Source organism: Mytilus edulis, chromosome 3 (genome assembly GCF_963676685.1).
Source record: "Mytilus edulis chromosome 3, xbMytEdul2.2, whole genome shotgun sequence".
In the NCBI taxonomy this organism is placed as follows: domain Eukaryota; kingdom Metazoa; phylum Mollusca; class Bivalvia; order Mytilida; family Mytilidae; genus Mytilus; species Mytilus edulis.
In genome coordinates, this window is record NC_092346.1 from 59,189,860 (window position 1) to 59,214,346 (window position 24,487).

General features: G+C 31.7%; 1 protein-coding gene across 13 annotated transcripts in view; it reads left to right on the plus strand.

Annotated features, from left to right (window-relative positions):
* Positions 1-18,938, plus strand: part of LOC139514409 (neurexin 1-like) — a 91,001-nt gene extending 72,063 nt beyond the window's left edge. For 5 of the 13 annotated variants that reach the window (XM_071303602.1, XM_071303599.1, XM_071303600.1 and 2 more), the window contains 6 exons: positions 7,319-7,426; positions 8,240-8,330; positions 9,210-9,243; positions 9,544-10,017; positions 11,932-12,197; positions 12,935-18,938. In XM_071303602.1, coding sequence (XP_071159703.1) covers positions 7,319-7,426; positions 8,240-8,330; positions 9,210-9,243; positions 9,544-10,017; positions 11,932-12,197; positions 12,935-13,295 — 1,334 coding nt within the window. In that variant the 3' untranslated portion in view covers positions 13,296-18,938. The remainder of the gene's footprint in view (positions 1-7,318; positions 7,427-8,239; positions 8,331-9,209; positions 9,244-9,543; positions 10,018-11,931; positions 12,198-12,934) is intronic. The other 8 variants (XM_071303608.1, XM_071303607.1, XM_071303609.1 and 5 more) reach the window with 3 other exon arrangements.
* Positions 18,939-24,487: the final 5,549 nt, after the last annotated feature.

The window sequence follows — 24,487 nt, forward strand, 5'->3', positions numbered from 1 at the left end:
TTATCACTTTTTTTTTGTGAATTCATCATTCATATATTTTTGTGAGATATAAGTCATGTTCACATTTTTTGCTGTCCATTTAATGCCTCGTTCACACGGACATTTAATTCGAATTGAATTCAAATCGAATGCGAATCAATTCGCTTATCGCGTTCACACACACTTCTTTTTATGCCCCACCTACGATAGTAGAGGGGCATTATGTTTTCTGGTCTGTGCCTCTGTTCGTCCGTGCGTCCGTCCGTCCGTTCGCTTCAGGTTAAAGTTTTTGGTCAAGGTAGTTTTTGAAGAAGTTGAAGTCCAATAAACTTGAAACTTAGTTCACATTTTCCCCATGATATGATCTTTCTAATTTTAATGCCAAATTATAGTTTTGACCCCAATTTCATGGTCCGATGAACATAGAAAATGATAGTGCGAAGTTCAGGTTAAAGTTTTTGGTCAAGGTAGTTTTTGATGAAGTTAAAGTTACATCAACTTGAAACTTAGTACACATGTTCCCTATGATATGATCCTTCTAATTATAATTCCAAATTATAATTTTGACCCCAATTTCACGGTCCACTGAACATAGAAAATGATAGTGCGAGTGGGGCATCCGAGTACTATGGACACATTCTTGTTTAATTCAAATTGATTCAAATTAGTCAATTTGCAATAGAAATACGTTTTTGTTAATACAAATTAAAAGCTAATGTTGTTTGGACAGTAAAGCGAATTTGACGCGTATTGCAATTCGAATTAGAATTGACGTTAGGACGTAAAACGTTTCAAATGGGAATCGAATTCGAATTAAGTGCGAACTCAGCATTAAATTTGAATAAGAAAATGCAGTACCACTTGGCTGCAACAATATTGGTCACCAAGGGATAAAAGTATAATGGCCTCATTATGGAATTTAAATTTGTTCTAAAATTCATTGAATGTGTATTCATGGTTTGAAAATAATTTACTATTTCAGTATTTGGTAGAATTGAATTGAATTTATCAAACCAACTTGCATATCTTGATCGTATTGTACTTAAAATCATTGCTACTGCCTTCATCTCAATTTAAATGAATTTTCTGCAAGTAAAAATGAATTGACAGGGTATAAAAGTTTATATTACATATCTCAATATTTTATTGTACTATAACAAAAATTTTCTTTTGTTTGCAACCGGGAATTATGTTTGTCAACTATTTTATATATTATGTATTTGTAATACATATTTTTTACTTTTACTCTGTATGATTACTTGGTATATTGAGACCAACTATGCAGCAACTTAAAAAAAATTTAAGAACAAACAAGTTACCTGTAAAAAAAAGTTTGACCAAACTAGAATTTAGTATTTTTTTATCCAAATTCTGTTAAAGTCAAATTTGAATAGTTGGAAATGCATTTTCAAAGCATTTTGACACATGTTTAAAAAATTCACAACCACTATAACTGCCTTATATACAAGGTTTCAAAATTATTATGGACTTTCTTTTTACAAATGTTGTAATTTGCAACTCTGAGATCATTTCTTTTGATATTGAATACAAAGTGACAGAGCCTAGTTGTATCAAAATGTATTAATTTCATTCTTTTTATTGAACAATTGCCATATAGCGATCCCCCCCCCCCCCCAAAAAAAAAAACCCCAGCTGATTCTCATGCATTTTTCTCTCCCATTTGATAGGGCAATATAAATTAAATGTTCCCTGCACATACAACACCCCTTACAAAAAAACTTGGCTTTTTTCTGTCAATTTGGTTGTTAAAAATATGAAATCTGAAATTGTTGTCTATGCAAAGTAATTTGGAAATGCAGGTCATTAAAGAGGGAGATGTAGCATTCTGTAAAATATAGTTCAACCCATCACATTCATTTAATACACTAGTACAAAGCCGGGACAATACCAGTCAATGTCAACAGATATTTACTGAAATTCATCAGCAAACATGTTTTTTTTTAACATACCTTGAAGTTCACTTTAGATTGTTATTCCTAATTTCTAATTATCTTTTGTATTGATACCAACTTTTCTTCTTATCTTATGATTGTAAAAAAAGGATATACTTTGTAATAGCAGATAAATATTTCATCCATCAGATTTTTATGTTAGCCCAAAAAAATTTAGAAACTAATAGTTATCTGTTCTCTTAATTTGTCTGTACTCCTTCCATCCTATGTCTAAAACTAATGATTTATGGATGATAACTTGATTATCCTTTTCTTGATTAGAATGACACTTATGCAAATGAAAATTAAATAGAAGAGGATGACAATTATTGATTTTTGGAGACTATGGTCAGGGTCACTTTTATCAAAAATATAGAAATAGAACATTTTAAAAAATGTTTTCAGGATGGTATTCTTCCTTTGCTTGATTGGAATGAAACTTTTTCTGATAGATATATAGGGAAAGGGATGAATTCATTGATTTTGGGGTCAACAGTTCAAAGGCCATGGTCACTATTATGAATTTTGAAAGGGTTTTAGGATGATTAACAGAGATTCACTTTTCTGATTGGCATAAAACATATTCAGATGTAAGATATAAAAGAGGGACGAAAGATACCAAAGGGACAGTCAAACTCATAAATCCAAAACAAACTGACAACGCCATGGCTAAAAATGAAAAAGACAAACAGAAAAACAATAGTACACACGACACAACATAGAAAACTAAAGAATAAACAACACGAACCCCACCAAAAACTAGGGGTGATCTCAGGTGCTCCGGAAGGGTAAGCAGATCCTGCTCCACATGTGGCACCCGTCGTGTTGCTTATGTGATTACAAATCCGGTAAATAGTCTAATTCGGTAGGTCATATTCATGAAAGGGAAGGGGATTGTAGTTACGACGTAAGGAACATGTCCGATATCATTTGTGAAACGGTTATTCCATAACGGTCAACCAACTCGTGATGGCGTCCGTAAAATTTACGAAGGGATGATTTCAACTTCACCATTTGGAACTCTTGGTTTAATAGCTTCCTTGTGAGCAGCAAACCTCTATCAAGAAAATCACATTAGGAAATGCAAGCACGGGAATATCGTATCAATTGGGAGATATATACCCCGTATGCAGGTGCTGCTGGAATGTTGCTACTTAGAAATGGAAAGTTCACAATTGGAAAGCTGAAATCATCTCTTTTGTCGTAAAGTTTTGTTTTCAACCGACCCTCATTGTCAATTTCTAGATGTAAGTCAAGATATGAAGCCGAATTAACTGTATCTGTAGTATCCTTTATCTCTAGTTCGATTGGATAGATGTGTTCCACATAGTCACCAAATTTTGAATTGTTTAGTGAAAGAACATCATCTATATAGCGGAAAGTAGAGTTAAAGGATATTGCTAACTTCTTATCTTTCTTCCTAAGAAGTTCCTGCATGAAGTCAGCCTCATAATAATAAAGAAACAAGTCGAGGGAGGGGATAAGCCTATTAATTTTTGGGGTCAAATGTGGAAAAAGTCAAGGTCATTATAATTAACAAACTGAAAATAATTTACAAAAATGGTTCCCAGATGGTACCCTGACTTTCTCATCAAGTCTTGCTCAATTGTAAAAAAACTTATATAGAATTGAGATAAAGGCAAGGGGAATAATCCTACTGATGTATTTTGGTCAAAAGTTCTGAAATCACTGTTTCTAAAAAGAATCAAAGAAGCTTTTGGGATAGTATCCTGCTATGAACCTATTTACAAAGACGAAAAATTCTATTACTTGTTTATTTATCCTTTTAAGCATAGTACACATATTTTAAACCCTTTAAATAACGATGGTTATTCTCAATAAATGTGCAGTTCTTAGAGCATCAGTTGGCAGTGCCAGCTTTTTACTTGTTTATTAAACAATCAACATGGTATAGAGGAGACTAGTCCATGCAAGTTTGATATACTGTAAATTCAGAAATTAATGCCAGGTTTTTATTATTGTGAAAAATGCGACTGAGTTGTAAGCGCAATAATTTAAACTCGCATTTTGAAACATTTTATATGAATTTAACAGGATTTTCCTCAAAATCGTAAAATTAAAATCGCATTTAAGTCTAAAATGACAAAATCGCAATAATAAATGCACACAATAATTTCTGAATTTACAGTAATGAAAGTGAGAGTTACATAGATTTATAGCATTTATTATGTATAACAGAAGTTGTTTTGAGTAGTAAAGCTATTGTATGACATCTGTTTATTTAAAATTTTGTTTGAAATGGACAGCTTGTATTTTGAAGTGCTGCAAAGGTTCATTCTAGTAGTTTATGCAATATTTTTTAAATTTGATGCTTGTAATGACATTTTCTGTACAGATAAACTTAAATCAAATTAAAACCTCAACCAAGATGACCAAAACATATCCTGAATTGATAATACAATATAAATTGTTTATGTATTTCCTGCCGTCCAACCAACTTAGCGTTTAAATTGAACATATAGGTATTCAAAAAATTTCAATTGTAATAATTTTTGTGTTCTAACCATTTGTATTTTTAAAATTTATTTTGTTAAAGAACATTTTCTATGTTGATATAAGAAAATGTGGTATGAGTGCAAATGAGAAAATTCTCCATCCAAGTCATAATTGGTAAAAAAGTAAACCGTTATAGGTCAAAGTACGGTCTTCATCACGGAGCCTTGGCTCACACTGAACAGCAAGCTATAAAGGGCCTAAAAAATGACTAGTGTAAAACCATTCAAACAGGAAAACAAACAGTCTAATCTTTATAAAAAACGACAAACGAGAAACACTTATGAACCACATCAACAAAAACAGCAACTGAACAACAGGTTCTTATGTCTATATCAGAGCTGCAACTCAAACCTGTAGCTGCTACAATTCTCAGCAGACATAAACTAGTTATTCTTGACATGTAAAAGTGAACCAAAATTAAAAGACTTATTTCTATCTTATGCACATTCCTTAACAGTTAATTTGTCATTCCCACTTGAGTTTTTGTGGTTAATTTATAAAGTGGTTTCTATAGTAAAGTATAACATATATATATACTTCTTTCTTTGATACAGATTTTTTTTATGTAAAAAAAACCTTTTTTCCTTGTTTTTTTCTTTGAAATCCAACACTTTAATCCGTTCAAGATTTTCCAATATTTTTATGTTGATGTGTGTATTGATTGACCAATTTTTATAATCAGTTGCATAGGTGAAATAAACCTGAAATAGAACCATTTTTATGAGGAAAACCTTTTATATGTAGAAATTAATGTGATCATTATTGTATATATGTCATAAATTTGCTGTATAATTATTGATTGCTATTCTCTCCCTTCTAAACAAGACATTAGAAAATGATAAAATGTTTGTAAAAGTGTTTTAGTGTAAAAAGTTACATTTTGATTAAATGATAAAATTTAACATAACAGTGTTTTACCATTTTGTACTTGAGAAAATCGTCAGAATTTATTTATTGTTTTAGTTGTGAAGAAAACAAAATATAAAATGTGCAGTTATGATTATGGTTAGTTATTTAATTACAATATAACTGGAGCTGAAAATTTACTATGATAATGATTTATGTTGGTTAACTATTGAATTTATAGTTTCATGTTCATTTTAAGTCTATCATCCTGATATATTTTTGAAAAGTGATTTCTAATATTGGAACAATTGTTGTATGTTATTGGAGTAGTAATTTTGTATCACCAGACCTCTAGGGACACATAGAGATAATTTTTAAGTCTTGGCATTTGTGTCACACATTATGTTATACAACATATTTAGATAATTGTGTCTATCTGTTCATGTTTTTTGAAGAAGGAATGTTTCATTTTAATTTGTTAACTGTTGGTACCGGTATTCAATTACAAAAATGTCATCTTTATGTTATAATTTAAAGTTTCTCTGACTTTGATAAGGATTTACTTTAAAGTTTATAGTTTTGATTCAGAGGATCCTAAAAACCATGTAACCCTTTTCATGCGGGGGTCATAATATCACTGCCTCTACACAAAATACTGTTCTTAGCTCCGATTATCCCCATACTTTAACTGGTCAACTGTATGGTATTTATTCCCAAATTGATGCATGTTTCCTCAACCTAAGGCTATTTATTGTCATGTTTCTCAGGTTTAAGGTGCAGTTTGAGCCCAAATACGAGGGGTGGACTTTCTATTCGGTGTCTGGGACACACAATACAGAGGCCTAAAACTTCATAAAATTGTGTCAAACATGTAAGCATATAACAACTGTTCAAGCTTATTATTGAAATACACTTAAGGAACAACTGCTTCTGTTTGCAGGTCCAAGCAAAGCCAAAATTCTGGAAAAATAAGAAAATTCCACATTGTTTGCAAAAAATTACCATTTTAGACTACCATATTTAGATCAGGTTAACTTTAACCTCTGCACTTTGGGTCAATGTGTTCACTGGAGGTCAACTCTACATACAGACTAAAGACACATGTATCATCATCCCTTGATCTTCAAAGTTTTGAACTAGGACGAAAAATCATCAAAATTATGCTGGAGTCACCAATTCATTTGACAAAGGGAGTTTGTCTTATTTCTGAGTACTAAATCTTGACTGTTTGCATCTTCAGTTATTATTTGTAAAAAATAATTTAAGAGAAAATGGGGTATGTGGCCACTATAAATCCATAGTTCTGCCTCTGAAGAAGGTCCAATATTGGTGAGGCTATTGCTAGGCAATGTTACCGCATGTGTTTTGGCATTGCAAACTTTTTAGTTGTGATTTTGTTAGAAACTTATGTTATCATAGATTTTTTTAAATTCAAAATAGTTATTCATGTATTGTAAATATTGATCCTTAGAAAAAGTTATTATAAAAGCAGCACTGTGTGGTAGATTAAGCTGTCCATTTCAAACATAGAAATATTGTACAATGCTTACATAAACTTTTTAATGCTCCATAGTCAGTCTGGAATCAGATCTATATGATCTACAACTGGATGATGAAGAAGGTACAGTTCAACAGACAGAAGATTTACTACAGAAATATATCTGCATCTATCTATTAGATCTTATTTCAATTTTAATGAATCTTCGGAAAACTTCTGCTCCGGTTGATATGGAAAATATCTTGGATAGTGTTTTGAATGAAAGCATGTACTGTTTCTATAATTTTCAAAGGGATAGCAAAGAAATCAACTACGAGGAAACTGCTGCAGTGTACTTCAAAATTTCATAAGACATTTCTGTCAAGACTAATGTGTTCTGATACAGACTGAAGCCTTTAAATTGTTAAATACTTATAAAAGAAGTTGAAAATGTTGTAATGTAAGGGTCAAAATATTTTTAACTTAAGTCTATATGTATATTTTGAGTGTTGCATTCCTTTTATTAATAGTATTTGTATACTTTCAGTTCACAAACAAAGATGGAACATATTTAACAATCAAGCCAGAATATATATTGGTGGTATGAAGAGAAATAAGGGACGTTTAGAGAAAACATTCCATGGGACCATTTCTGGTAAATATTATGTCAGTTATTCAGAGCAAGTCTTACTTATCTTACGGTATACATCTAACTAAAAATGGTGGTGTGAATAATCATGGTATTCTTGTTTCGTTTCCTCATTCACATCTGACCTTGTGAAGCTTTACTTCAACCAATCAGTAGATTATAGCAAATAAAAAGTAGGTCAACAGACAAACTATATTAGGTTTAATTGTCCTAATTTTCATTGTTACCTCCATAGGTTAGCAGAAAATGAAATTACATCATTTATAACTTCAACTTTCAGAATTACTTTGTATTGAGTTTTATCTTCCTATATTTTTTAATTAATGAAACAAAGGTTTTGCAATAGGAATTTACTAATGCTTTTCAATGAGAGTTACATTAGACTTATTTAAGCCTGTAAAAGTAGTTCAGGTGTGGTATTTAGAGAATATTTAAGATATTAACCCTTGACCCACAATTCTTCTTCATGTACAAATTGAACTTTTATAGATTCAGTTTTTTTAATATTTATGATGGTTATATTAATCTTGGATCTAAAAAACATTAACCTGATACATTAATAAAAATACAGGTGATATATTTTTTTTAAAACATACCTATAATGGATCTTTTTCTTTTTTCTAAGAAAAGGTTTTTTTTTTATAAAATCAATCTATATACTTAATGGGAGAGCAGCAACTGTAAACATTAATTTTAAGGTGGACATACAAAATAAAAACATTTAATGAATGACATCAGAATTTTATATTTCCTTGTTTTATAATTAATGGCCTTTTTTTATGTATCAGTAAGTTAACCCATTATATTTTACATTTGTAGGTCTAGTATTTAATGGTCTTCCTTTACTAGAGAAGGCAGCTGAAGGGGGAGATAGGAGAATATCAATAGAGGGAGACGTAAGGCTTAAAAGGTAAGGATACAAAAAGAGAAGAGATGAAAATGGTAAGAGAGATGTACGACAATAAGGTTTAGGATAACAATAGTATATCTTTTAATATCTTAATTTGCCACTCTTTGGGCGTAAACTATTTCCATTCCCTTTTCACTCTGGATTATGTGCTTTTAAGACTTCTAATACAGTTACAGCTATTGGGCATTGAACATTTCTGAAATATTTTACTTGTTCTGACTTTTTCAAGTTATAAAGTATAATTTTAGAAGATTTGAGGTTTATAATTGCATACTGCTGAGTTGCTTATCAAGTTTCAACTTTTACAAGGAGGGCAATTGGCCCAGGACATAATTAATTTTCCTATTAGTTTTTTTATTGCATTTTGTCATACTAAAACATTGCACCTGCTGGTTTTTTTTTCCTGCAAACACTGTTGTATGTTTAATGTACAATACTGAAGTCACAACATATTTCTAATATTTAGAAAAAAATCTATAGAGACATTTTATGATCTGCACCTGAATGTATCACTCTTTCCAGCTACTGAATTTCTTTCATTTCCACGGCATAGAAATTTTGAAATTAATCAGAAAGGGAAGAAAAAAAACCCTTAAAAAACACTGTAACTACAGGGAGCTATATATTCGTAGACAACAAAAAAAAAGGGTCATTGATTGTGGTCATTGATCAGTTGTATCACATCATATTATATTAGAACTTTCAAAGAATATCTTTGCATTATGAACCTTAAGGTCACACCAATCTAATTAATTCCTTGTGTTCGACAGAGCCGCCTGCACATATTTTTTTCTAAACATTTTTTTTTTTTTTAATATCCGTAGAACAAGAAATTTAATTGGTGTGGCCTTATATGCATAACATTTCTGATTTTTTAAGGAGAGAAGTAATGCAGTCGACTAGAGAAACTAGAGTAAGTTTTTATCAGAATTATTAATTATAATTAATATCATTCTTTTAATCACCCAGTATATTAGTTTGTTCACATCCTCACAGTGACGAAAAGCACACTATTTTATAGCAAGGTGCACAGTGATTCACATTATTAATGTTCATGTATTTACACACTCTATCATGTTTTATTGTGTATATTTGAAATTAAGAAATGTATAATAATTTAACCAAGGAAATTAATTTTGATGCATTATTTCCTTGTTACTAGATTTAAAAAATGAATGTCAGAATGTTTTGCTTATTGTAACATTTATTGTAGAAAATATTCATCAAGAAAAAAACATTCCGTAAAGACACTGTGCTCAATAACAATGAAATTAATTCCATTGTAAATACAAAGTCTAGAATTGATAAAAGGGAGATAACAAATGACAATATAGATTATGACTTTTCCATCATACTAACTGTGGATGATGAAGATGATGTTAAAAATACACATATTGACGATTCTAGTGGAGACTCGGTTTACATTCCATTAAGAGAGGAGGATCCCGCTATTACTCTATTGCCACAAATAAATCAGTTTAAGGATATTAGTACAGTAGAGACTGATGTAAGCTTACATGTAGATTCAATTCATGAAGTAATTCCGATAGCAAACCGGCCAATGTCTCCTACAACAATATCTAATAAACTGTTACCGGATCCAGCTAAATACCCAAAAGACAGAGGGAGAGAGCAATCTATTGTTATTGATGGTACTGATAAGTTGAACATTGAAATATCTCCTGTTGTAAGTTGTTAGCGTCGGAACGAGTAATCCAGAATGACTAATCCATAATGACTAATCCATAATGTCTTTATGTTCCGGAATGACTAATCCAGAATGACTTTATGTTCTATTGCTAACAATGAGTTGTTAGTTCAGAATGACTAATCCAGAATGACTTTATGTTCTGTTGCTAAGAATGAGTTAGTTCAGAATGACTAATCCAGAATGACTTTATGTTATGTTGCTAACAATGAGTTGTTAGGGTTGGAATGACTAATCCAGAATGACTTTATGTTCTGTTGCTAACGATGAGTTGTTAGGGTCGGAATGACTAATTCAGAATGACTTTATGTTCTGTTGCTAACGATGAGTTGTTAGGGTCTGAATGACTTATCCAGAATGACTTTATGTTATGTTGCTAACAATGAGTCGTCAGCTTCGGAATGACTAATCCAGAATGACTATGTTCTTTTGCGAACGATGAGTTGTTAGGGTCTGAATGACTAATCCAGAATGACTTTATGTTCAGAGCTTACGATGAGTTGTTAGCATCAGAATGACTAATTCAGAATGACTTTATGTTCTGTTGCTAACGATGAGTTGTTAGGGTCTGAATGACTTATCCAGAATGACTTTATGGTATGTTGCTAACAATGAGTTGTCAGCTTCGGAATGACTAATCCGGAATGACTATGTTCTTTTGCGAACGATGAGTTGTTGGCTCCGGAATGACTAATCCAGAATGACTTTATGTTCAGAGCTTACGATGAGTTGTTAGCATCAGAATGACTAATTCAGAATGACTTTATGTTCTGTTGCTAATGATGAGGAATGTTGCTGCTTTGTTGAAATATGAATTTAAAATCAAATTGATAACCATAGCATAACATTTATTTGTTGAGAAGAACTAATAATTAGTAGAAGATGTCATTATATTTTTAATGTCTTAGAAAATTTAACATTGAGATGAACTAATAATTAGTAGAAGATGTCATTATATTTTTAATGTCTTAGAAAATTTAACATAGAATGTTGATACAAGTTAGAATTAACCAAATAATCTTTATTGTATAAATGTTTAATTTTGTCACTTCACTTTCTGATAAACAGCAAAAATTGTATGGCTTAATCAAATAAGGAAATATTTGAAAGAGTTTGAATTATGTTTTATTGTTGGAGTCTCTGTAGTTATAAAATATTTTGAAAGACAAGTAAAATGGCCCAAGCAAAGGCATTTTTAAGTCAAATCAATATTTTTCTGTGAAGCAACAAGTTTATAGCAAAAAATAGAATTGAGCACTTGCAAAAAAAATTGTCAACATTAAATTGATTTTAGTTGTAGCTGTAGTCATTTGAAATTCAAATTCTAGAACCTATATACTTATAGTCCTTCCAGACAATCAAGAAATATGGCATTCACTAATACATTTTTCTCATAGTTTTAATAAAAACAGACTAATAAAAGGTTCACATTTTTAAATTAGATAAATCAAAATTTCAGCCAAAACTAACATGTTGGCATGCTGTTTTAAATATAAAAGGTTGCAATTTCATTTAGACATAATCAAAATTAATATAGATTGTGCATGAGTTTAACTGTTGACCTAAAGTTATTAAGCAAATAGTAAATAAATTTATATTTCCAATAAGACAATATCATAACAGTATCTTTACCTTATCCAAACTACCCTACAATATGCTTAAAAGAGTATCAGTGTTATTTTTCAGCATGTTTGGCAATCCAACATTTATGTTTCAAACGTAGGATCAAGTTTTTGTGGAAACTAACAGAAAGGATCTTTGGTAGTTTTAATGTTAAAAAGGATGTATGTAACTTGTAAAATGAAATCTCAAATATTTTACTTAATTAAAAAGATTAGGCCTTTTTAGAATTAGTTTTAGTGTTTTACCAGAGCTTTTAATTTTTTTTTGCAGCAGACAACTCCAATGCAAGGTGTTCCTGATGAGATCATAGTATCAACTGAAGATGGTTTGGAATGCATGAGTGATGACGAGGATGAATGTGTAACGTTCAGTGGCGCTGGGTCAGCTGATGACATCATTCTACCGACATCAACAATCATAACATTCTCTACGCCAAAACCCCCAGAAACCCCTCAGCCAAGGTACTTAAATATCTACCATCAACAAAGGCCACATCAAAAAATACAGCCAATACAACTAGACACACATAGGCCAAGGTAAATTAATGAGCGTTCACAAAATAAGAAATCACCAACAGCACCTGCTGTACTAGCCTATTGATACAATTTAATTGAGCGCAGAACAAGGAAAATGCACAACTTTTGAAGCCCTTACACAAATTCATGGTTGATGTACCATTTGATTCTTAAAGAAATATGGTAAACATATTCTGATCTTTGAACCAGCTTTTTGTAACTTCCAGTGCTCTTACATTGGTATTTTGTGTCGCGGTTGTCTTTTGAAAGCTGATTTTTTTGTGTTTATTGGCAATATGAAAAGTCAAGTGAACAGATTTTATTTTATGCATCTGAAATTTACTTACTGTGGGTTTATTTATTTTCGTGGTTATCAATATGCATGGATTGAGGAAAACGTACACTTTCGTAGATATTTAATTTCGTGGTTTTGTTAAAAGTCTGCTTACAAAGTCTATGGTAAATTTGTAATTCGTTGAACATTTAAATTTGTGGTTCACCTGTCCCACCAAATCCATGAAAATTGGTATTCAACGCAAAATAATGAACCCACAGTATGTATTGTTATGAATTATGTACTTGCATTCATTGTTAACTATTGCTGTCAGTATAAAAATTCCTCAATATATATTTCATTGCATTTTAAAATTAAAATGTTGTTCTAGCTTAAAAGTCTTTATTTTGCAAATTATGACTTTTTATTGTGTTGCTATGAAGTAAACAGATACAGAATGATTTTTTTTTTGATTTTTTTTTAGCACATTGAAAAATATGAATAGAATATGTGAAGGTGGTGCTGAAGGATGCATAGAAACAAGTCAGCCTAACATACTTGTGACTACGCTAAGAACAGAATCTCAGGGTCCACCAGACCGTGAAGACGATAAGAAAAAGTTAGCGTTATTTATAGGAATAGGTGTAGGTGTGGCATTTACTGTTATTATTCTAATTATAGCATTGTATAAATTCCGAAGTAGAGACGAAGGAACATATAAAGTAGATGAAAGTAAAAACTTTGCTTATTTAGAATCTAAAAGTTTACAAGGTAACGGTGCAATAATAGGGGCATCGAATATCAAGCCAGGAAAGAAGAAAGATGTAAAGGAATGGTATGTGTGAAGGAAAGAAGAATGGATGTTACAACAAATGACATATTTTAGTATGGAGATTTAAGTGTGATTGTGGTGCTTGTTGATGTGATGATTGCTTACAGTTTGTTATTTCTTTGCTCATATCATTATTAATGATTAGTCCCGCTAGACTGGTTCCAGTTTTGTGGAGGGAAAGTCATTTGGGTACAGTGCAGTACACATTTTTAAGATTCAATAGGAATGTTGACATATAATGTATGATAAATACTGAAAAGAGCTTTGAAGCTTTGCCAAAATGTTATAGATTAGGTCAGCCCAGAGTTCATAATAACACGTATGTCATTCTAAGAAAGTACAATGTAGTTTAAACTCACACAATGTTTTTATAGATGATGGTATATTATATTTGAATTTTTGGTGTAATACATTTAAAATCTTGGTTCAACTGAAAAAAAAATATATAGACATTTACTTTTGTACTTGCTGTTGTTAGCAACAGTAAATGAGATTTCACTATTGATAGTTTGTATAATTTGATGGAAATGCATAATATTATTGTGATCTGCAGTGAAAATAATTTATATATTCATCCATATCATATTTTGGTCTTCTTGGACATCAAATTTATAAAGTATGAATATTTTGTTATGGTTAAACTTTTTAAGTTTGAGTGTATTGTTTTAGTAATGAACAACTAACTTAAAATGCAATGTTCAAGCCTGGTGCTTCAAATTTCATTTCATTTCAAAAATCATTTCTCTATTTTCACTTATTAGATTTATATTATACTTCGACTGAAGCTAACTAGAAAAATGTTGAAGGATTAACATAAATTCTTTCATAGACATACCATCGCCAATATAATGCCCCTCTGAAAATTAAATACCAGTCACTAGTCTGTCAACACTGAGGTTGTGAGTTGATATCTGCATTCAACTTCTATCTTATTTGGCTAGGATTGCAGAAGGTTAGTGGTTCTTACAGGCACACTGACTTCCTCCACCGATAAAAACTGACCGCCACAAAAGGTTAGTGGTTCTTACTGGCACACTGACTTCCTCTACCGATAAAAACTGACCGCCACAGAAGGTTAGTGGTTCTTACAGGCACACTGACTTCCTCCACCGATAAAAACTGACCGCCACAGAAGGTTAGTGGTTCTCACAGGCACACTGACTTCCTCCACCGATAAAAACTGACCGCCACAGAAGGTTAGTGGTTCTCACAGGCACACTGACTTCCTCCACCGATAAAAACTGACCACCACAGAAGGTTAGTGGTTCTCACAGGCACACTGACTTCCTCCACCGATAAAAACTGACCGCCACAGAAGGTTAGTGGTTCTCACAGGCACACTGACTTCCTCCACCGATAAAAACTGACTGCCACAGAAGGTTAGTGGTTCTCACAGGCACACTGACTTCCTCCACCGATAAAAACTGACCGCCACAGAAGGTTTGTGGTTCTCACAGGCACACTGACTTCCTCCACCGATAAAAACTGACCGCCACAGAAGGTTAGTGGTTCTCACAGGCACACTGACTTCCTCCGCCGATAAAAACTGACTGCCACAGCCAACAGTGCTGAAAGTGGCAAATTGAAAAAAACCTTCTAATTGTGAAATTTTAATAGACAAAGAACAGGTCCCCTTTGATGATAATATTTTTCTTGTTTGTTTCTACTTGACCATATTATTAAAAATTTATCAATTCATAGCACATCACATCTCTTTTGGCCTTTGGGATTTTTTTTACAGCATGGTCCATTTTGATTGTACTGGTTTTTAGATTTCCCAGAGTTATTGGTCTTGATTTGTCAAATGTTAAGATTGTTGGTGTGTATTGAGGTAGATTGTTGCTATCATGATGTTTAAGGTATAATGGGACCAGTTATTTTTTTGTTATGAATGTGCTTGTTATTACTGACATATGGGTGAATAGTTATTTTCAGTATGTCATGGGTTTTTTCCTTAGCCCTTTTTTATTTATTTGTTCAATGAATAAACCCTCTTTTCCAAAGTCTTCCCTCTTGGGCAAGTGAGCCTATCATATGTCATGATTCTAGATAGTTTCAAGTAGGTAAATAATTTGACAGAGAACTGTGCACAGAAATAGTGCCTATGTTTATCATGTCTGTTGTGGGTTTTTTTTTAAACCAGTTCATGTAAATGGTATGGCAGTTCATGAAAGTGGATAAGAGTTTATTAATTCACCTTTTTTTTGTACATTTTTTATTTCCATCTGATTTTGGTTAATTTAAGTGTTAAGGTTCATTTCTCAGAAACACCAAGTCTTCCTGAAAATGCCTGAAATGATGTCAATTAAACAACAATCAATTAAATAACGTCACGGTACCCAAATTGCACTGAGTACCCAAATTGCACCTATTTAACGTAAACAGCTGAGAAATTCTTAAAAGTTTTCTTTTGAGACCAAACAATTTGTATTTGGATTATTTGACATTATACACGTCTTACAGAATTTGTGTATATATTCAAATATACATTAAAAAGTTCACAATTTATATCAACAGCTGAAGTGTTTACTGAAAAAGCAAAATGTATGGAAATGTCGGCATGCGATGTCATCAAAACGTCATCTTTTTAAAATAAGCAAATACAATATGTTACAAGTAATTATTTCTTAAAAAATGGAAAGTAAGCATGGACAAACATCCGATTGTTCAAAATATTTGAAGAAATTAAACAATAGCTCTGTTATTCGAATTTTGACAATGTGAATTTAAGCAAGGATGCAATTTGGGTACTCCTCATTACAGAATCATCATGGTTTGGAGGTCAGTTCAGACTAATTTTTCTATGTTTCCATATGGATTGAATATCAAATTGGTGTACCTATATAATAAATAAGGATACAGCTACAAAATAAACCCAATATGGAAATTTTAGTCATGATCATAAAAAAATGTAGTTGAAAAAGCTGTCAAAATAGGTGCAACTAGGGTACTGTCACGTTAGACACCCAAAGACTTCGGGGCCCAGGTGATATAAATATTTCTCCACATAATCTTGCCATATGGGAAAACACACAATTCAACTACATTTGGGTGATTCAACCTTAATTTATACTTTAAAAACCTACATTATGATAAATACATCTGAATGCCCATTATGGTATAAATTTTAGGTCAACAAGGAAAATAAACCACTCTAATAAAATAATTAAAGTTATATTTACCCGACTTCCAGGATGTCCTTATCTTCTAGGATGATACCATTTTGATTTGTAGGTTGTTTATTTGTTGATGAGATTATATCCCTATAAGTGCTATTTCTACACTATCCAATCATTCTAGTTATTTGTTATATTAGCAACATTTACACCAGTGTATATTTCACCAGAGAGTGTTTGTTATTTATCATTGTTTTGTTATAGCTGGTTGTTATTTGGTTTGTCAGTTAATATCGCATATCAATTAGAATTTTAAAGTTCTTACTTTGCTCATCAGAAAGAAAATGTAGATTTTGTATATAATATTTCAATTAGGTAATTGTTGTGTTTAATATTAAATGATGTATATAAAATTTCTACTTCTGTTAAAGCTAGATATACACATTTATATTGTGGAACTGTCTATTTACCTAGCCTTGTTTAAATAGGGATTCAAGAAAAATAGAAACATATTTATAAATATTTTGAAGAACTGTTTCTAATATAATGCTATTAGTAGTTAGCTATTTTGAGTCACAATACTGGTACTACTAAGATTATTCATATTTTTTATGATCTCAGAAATTTTTAGAAGACATTTTAGGTCCATTTAATTTTGTTATATTTTTCTGAATATGAGGAATGTTACATTAGACCATAATTACCTAATATATAGACAGTCAATCAATGAAAGGTTCACAAATAACTAACTGAAGAAAAGTTACTTGTATTTAGACAAACAGTAAAGCCATCCTATTGAATACTTTTGAATACAAATTGAAAGTATGGATCTATTATAAGTTTTGTAAAAAAAAGGTTGAAGTTTAAATCATTTCATGTCATTTGTTGACAAAGATTTTTGTCACACAAATTTGTTTTTGGTATGCATGTGAGTGGTTGACCTCAAGGTGTATATCTTTTGCTTGTTCGTGTGATATTTTCCTCCTAGCTATAGGCCATATTTAATACACATCTCAACCAAACCATGATGAAATATATATTTCTCTAAACTGATCTCATATCATATAGATTTTTTTTAACTTTTTTGTATTCACAATATAAAATGTTTACTCATTTTTATTTTTAGATCAGTAATCTTTTCATGTCTGTGCCATATTTTGTTATGTATATTTTGAACAAGCAATTGTGTAAATCCTTCTTCAAAGCTTTATCTATAATTATGTTTACAGTAAATGAAAATCAAGTCTGTGCCATAAAAAATTTAAAAGTAAGGTCTATATATCAAATATATTGTCATTCATATTTAATGAAACACCACAAAGGGTCCCAATTATGTTTTTTGGCCTATTGATACTTTTTCAAATCTGTGCTTATCGAATAGATTTAAGGTAGATTTTTCAGTATTTGAGGGTTTTTTTTATATTGCAAAAGACTTATGATTTCAAAACCCTTTAAAAAGGACAAAGAGTGGAATACCAACACCACACCAACAGATATAAGTAGATGACAGACATAGTGCAAACTGAAAGTATCCAGCATATTGATTCATAATTAACACCATCTATAACTACCCTGTTGTCCATGTTGCTGTGGTTTCAAGCTGTGTCAGTCTTCTTCCCAGTCTTCTTGAAACAGAGTATCTTGAATTGGAACTTTAAAAACTTGTGGCATGCAATTATATGACTAAAACACTAGAAATGTAATGCATAATTATGATTTAATACTGACACAGAAAAAATAACTTATCTGATATGTCAGGCATTCCAGAATTTTAGGACTCGTGTAAACTTTCAAATTTGTGCTTTTTTAATGTAAAAAAGAAAGAAAAAAGTAGACTTTTCAATATTCTGAAGTGTATATATTTTTTTCTAACAAATTGCTATATAAATTGTTAGTACAAGTGCATCCATTCCATTATGTTGTGAATACTTGCCTTCCATGACATAACACCATTTTAGTTATCTCATAGTAATAAATAAACTATTGTATAGTTTATGGTCAGGCTAAAAGATCAACTTTTCATTTTTCTATATCTTCATTTATTTTTCATAGACATTTAGTTATTTTAATGCCTTATATTCATAACAGACTAAATGAATTATGGCAATATTCTTCAAAGTAGATATTTTGACCTTGTAGCAGCTAATTTGTGTAATAAGTACTTTACAAAAACTATAATTGAAAATTTATATTTTTTGTCTTTCCGACAAGCATGTTTAAAATTCTGAAAATCTCTGAAAATACCATTTTATAGATACTTAGTTCCATAAAACTGTGAGTTTATTGAAATTTAGGTATTTTCTTATTGATTTTGAGCCTGAATTTACCTGTTAGTGATGAAGCATTGTAAAATTATGATATGCACATATAAAGAAAATACTCATGAAATATTCCAATGCTCTTGTATTGGCAAAGTGTTGTATGTGATCACCAGAATTTAATGGTCAGATTTCTAGTCCTATGTCCTAGTCTCATTATAGTACCAAATTGTGTGTATGTACTTACTGTCTCTTTTATACAATAAAATATGAAATAATTTACAGTTATTATTAAACAGCCTATTCAGTCTGATATAGATATGAGGTGATAATTAACATAACCAATATCTTTAAAAATAAAAAGATGACATGTGGTATAATTGCCTCTCCACAAGAGACCAAATGACACAGAAATTAACAACTATAGATAACTGTACATTCTTCAACAACGAGTAAAACATAGTTAGCTATAAAAGGTAATGAAATGACAACTGTAAACCAATTCAAATGAGAAAGCTAAAAGGCTTAATAATGTCTAAAATAATGAACAAAAAGAAGTATGATACACATAAACAAACAACAACCCCTGAATAACAGGCTCCTGACTTGGGACAGGCACATACATAATGTGGCTATTGAAACCTATGTTTTGTATTTCATTACAAGCATGAAAACTGTAACGTACATCTAATATTCTGGATAAGCAAAAAAAAAACTTCTTATGCTGTCATAAGTGAAGGATCATGTTTTACTACATTGCATGTGCCTGTCCCAAGCCAGCAGCCTGTACTTAGTGGTTGTTTGCACATGATGAGTGCCACATGTGGAGCATCATCTGCTTACCTCTTCTGGAGCACCTGAGATCAACCCCAGTTTTGATGGGGTTTGTGTTACTTAGTCTCTAGTTTTCTTTGTTGTGTCATGTGTACTATTATTTGTCTGGTTGTCTTTTTCTTTTTAGCCATGGCATTTCTATCTATGAGTTTGACTGTCCCTTTGGTATCTTTCGCCTCACTATTGCAATAATTGTTATATAATTTATTAGTTTATACAAACTTGGTGTATGTAGTCTCATATTGTATATTATCTGAAATCTTTTCTGAAATCTCTATAAATAATTCCTTTATAGTTTAAGAAGGTGGTTGTTTATTATTTCATATTGTCCAGTGGTATGCAAAAACTCCTTTTATAAATAAAATTTTATTACCTTTTATAAATAAATTTTATTACCTTTTATGGCTAGTGTCAGTGAGCAAAACATTCTAGGTTATCAATGGTAGGCTTACTAAATATTTTTAGTGCTATTTCATATACCTATCCCAAAGACCTTCCATTGATGAAATGAAAAGTTTAATGATACATGTAACACCAACCTGTAGTTTACAGCTGTACATATAATTTAGGTAAATTATTTTTTGTGTGTATTGATGAGAAGTCCTGAAGTCCAATATTTAGTTCAAGTAAACTCTCTCGACAAAGCGAATCTCAATTAAAGTCAAGACAGCAACCCAAATAAAATGTGCATTGTACACCAATTACCAGCTCCAAACACAACTAAACCATATTTTTACATAAGGGAAATCTGTGTGTTAACCAAAACATATTCTTTGCAAGTCATACTGGCTTTAGCTTTCTCATTTAATTGTTTTACATTGTCTTATCAGGGCCTTTTATAGCTGACTATGCGGTATGGGCTTTGCTCATTGTTGAAGGATTTATGGTGACCTATAGTTGTTAATGTCTGTGTAATGTTGGTCTCTTGTGGACAGTTGTCTCATTGGCAATCATACCACATCTTCTTTTTTATATTTAAGCAGATAGATATGTTAGAATAATAATTTTATTATAAACAATCAAATCATGTTTGGTCCTACAGAAACATTCGGCATACAAAATAAAATTTTGAGTTCCTGTCTGAGCAAGTTAGCTGGCAACCTTCAGTGTGAGGAAGAACCTGCTTGCACACAATGTGGTGGACTCGAGGTTCTGTGAATGGTTTGTTATTGAGCAGCTGTCTAAAGAAATGCAGTGAGTACATATATCTCATTTTTTTCATATTCTTTATTTTATCCATAACCTTTTTTGTGAACCAATAACTAAAATTGATGGGGGGAAATGAAAGGAAAGTTATCTATGAGTGGAAATTGAAAACTGAAGCAAGATAACAAAAAAATGCTTCAGCTGAAGTGTAGTATCTTTCCCTTCTATGTAAATCTGTTATCAACCCAATCCCAGATCAGACCTTTCAGATTAAATACAAAGATGGCTCTTCAACTTTGTATTTATTTGGCTTTTTTAACTATTTTGATATGAGCGTCACTGATGAGTCTTGTGTAGACGAAACGCGCGTCTGGCGTATAAAATTATAATCCTGGTACTTTTGATAACTAATTAAAGATTTAGAGTGATGTACCGAATATTTTAACATCTAACATCTTGTTTATATCTGTTTAACACTGTGTATATTAGCCTTCCTACTTTTGTTTGTTACCAATGAACCTGTACATCCGATCCATAGAACCTCATTTTTGTCAATATTAAGACTTAAAGGGAATTCTATTCCTAAGCTTTTAACAGCCCTATAAACAATAACATTTGCAGCAGGATTTAATACATGAATAGCATGATTGTTATGGTCAGATACTAAAATGTTTTCTGTTGAGGTTATTGCAACATCTCTTGGGGAAAATGCAACCTGATCAGAATTTGTTCCATTACAGCCATCATAGGTCCAATTCAGTTGTCCCCCATAATCTATCATGACTACCCTCCCCTTAAATTCTACGTTTAGAATATCTAAAACTACAAAATTATCATTGAAAATATTGATTGTACCAGGAAAAGATAACATTCTCTTATTGTTCTTATTATGTTCAATAGTATGTTGTATGTCACCATCCTGATTCATAACCACAAGTCTTCTGATGCTGTTCTTTGTAATCGGCCAAGTAAATTATTCTATCAACCCTACTACAATTATCTTATAGTCTTTAGATACATGAACTCCTACTGTTTTCAATTGGGGAAAAGACTTGGTTGTCTTTAGCTGTCCATCTTTCGTATATATTTTCAAATCTCTTTCAACAGATGACACAAGTATCTCTCCATCCTTTGTCCATGCCATATCATACACTTTTATATTAAGTTTTCTCTTAACTTTTATATTGGGCATATCAAATTTCACTCTTTGAAGTTTTTAACCGATAAAGCTGCCTGTAAATGCAGTATTGTCAATAGAAAATAGTATATTTGTCACATGTTCATTTTCGCATTGAAAAGTATCTATGCCTGCCAAGTCTGGTATTGAACAGAGATCATCTAACATCTGTCCTCCAATTTTCACCAGTATATTGCTAGGAATGAACTTTGACTCACACGTTTTGATTTTTTTTTATCTATATATGTTGGAACAAAAAGTAAAACAACATAGGACAGCACAAAACAGCTCAACATGCAGAACACAGAACTGTCCGTCACACATAATTGTTTCACCATTAGAGGTTTTTCTTTGTAAGTGGTCAAAGTATAAATTAAACACTGATTGATGGACTGAAGCCTACACCTTCGACAGTGTGGTCCCCTTTCCTGTTTTGTAATTTATTTATTATAAGATTTGACACAAAGATGCTTTATAAAATCATAAATGATCTTTAATCTATTTTTACACTGACCCACAATTTCAATACAGTTAGTAATAATGTGATGTTAATTAATTAATAGACCACAGATCGTCGAATTGGAATAAAGCCCTGAAATCTTGTCCATTCGTTTTTGATGCGTTTTGTTATTTGATTTTGCCATGTGATTATGGACTTTCCGAATGGATTTTCCTCTAAGTTCAGTATTTTTGTGATTTTACTCTTTAAATGTCAGACTGTAAAGCTTGTTGACATACCTTTGCTGTATTAGGTGCAACTACTGATATCAATTTCTGATTGGAGATTAGATCTTTGAATTCCTGAGGGATCATTTCTGGTGTTTTCTTCACCATTGGTACGAACCTTGGCTTCTTAATTAGATGTGGAGCCTATATGCAAAGTGATAACAGCAGAGACATATATATACACATGTGTATATATGTCTCTGATAACAGTATAGGATTCAATTCCAAAAACGTCATGTCTAGTAAAATGTTAATTCCTACTCACGAACCTTGCCATTTGAACTGTGTCCATTTTCCATTAAAGAAAACCCACATCTAAGTGCAGCACTGTCTGGACTATCAGTAAAAAGTTGCAAAATATCACGATCTGTCCAATTCAGATCAGTTATATATGAATCCCCGTTAAAAGGTTTTAAAGTTTTTAACATATATTTTCGTTTGAATTTCTTTCTGTATTTTGATCCTAAGGTTAATTTTCAAAATTAAATTTCGGCAGTTTATGACTTCCTATAATTGCAACATTGTCTTGAATTGTATGGAGATCACCAAGCTCTGACTAACTTTCCATTTTCACTGTTATATAACAAACTTTGATACTAGTATGTTCTTTGGAATTTGTTTATTGATTATTTTGGCATTGTCTTATCTAAAGTTTTACCTTCAGAGAAAATGGCTGCCACTTGATTATAAGCAGAGCTTTGTTTAGATTGTTCTTCCTTGTTTTCAAGCTATTTTCGTACTTTTCTGTTCTTATGGTAGTAATACAATCAAAGTATAGATCTCTGATTTTGTTAGATGTGTCAAATATGTAATCACGAATCAAATTCAGAGCTGTATTAATCTTGAATGTATAGTGTCCACACTTGACCAAACTGTTCATGATTAGACCTCTGTGGTCGTATTGTATTAAGGTGAGCCCCGCGGAGCATTTCATTCAGATGTGATGCGTCATGCCATTTCAAGTGTTGTCACACCACTACCAAATGTTATTAAATGTTATAACAAACATGTTAAACACCGCCATATTCTATTCATATGACTGTTCGGAGTCAGGAATCTTCAACTCAGTAGTTGGTGATGGTTGCTGTCTGCCATATGACAATGGAAAGGCTATAATAGGACAAAAGCTTTCAACAATGATTGGAAACCATGCCGTATAGACGCCTTCATATATTCGATTTTTTTTTTCAAATGACGATAGCAACCAAATAACATCTACTGAATTGCGTAAAAACATTTATAATTACATCATTTTGAATTCTTATAATATCAGATACTTTAGTGTTTTGGAATCCTATATATCAGGAAAAAAAATCGGGATTTGATGGATATTGGGCGCAAAACATCTTGCATAATTATTTACTTAGTCTCCAAAATGTGTTTTATGCCATGAGCCAGTAGGCCCTGAAAAAGTGTGAACTTTGAGAAAAAGAGTAATCAGTAAAATTCAAATGAAAGGGTTTACTTCGAAACATGAATTTTTGTTTTGTATTTCTTGCTTTTATGAAATTCTATTTTTTTAATTTTCTATTCGTATGCAAAAGTGATCGACCAATTCATCTATAATACTTAGTTTGGGCCAATTATAGGTACACGATTTATTTGTTTTACAGTTTGATTTTCAATAGACCACTTTCGAGTTCATCCGTCACCGGAAAAAACTCGTCAATTATACGCGCCTTTATGACGTCATTTACCAGATAAAGGGGGTCGCCTGTATCCCTGCACTATTTACGTTCATCAAGCGTCTTAGTGATCGTCATTGTGCAGGATAAACAAGAAATAATGGTTGTTCTGTAGGTACTTAATGACAATTCCCTTATGGCAGCAATGCTGATTGTCAATTTTGAGAATTCAATTTGCCGAATAATTCGTACAATATAGAATTATAGTTTTCCAACCACTCGCTCAACGTTGGAACGGAAGTGACGACGCCCCTAAACGCACA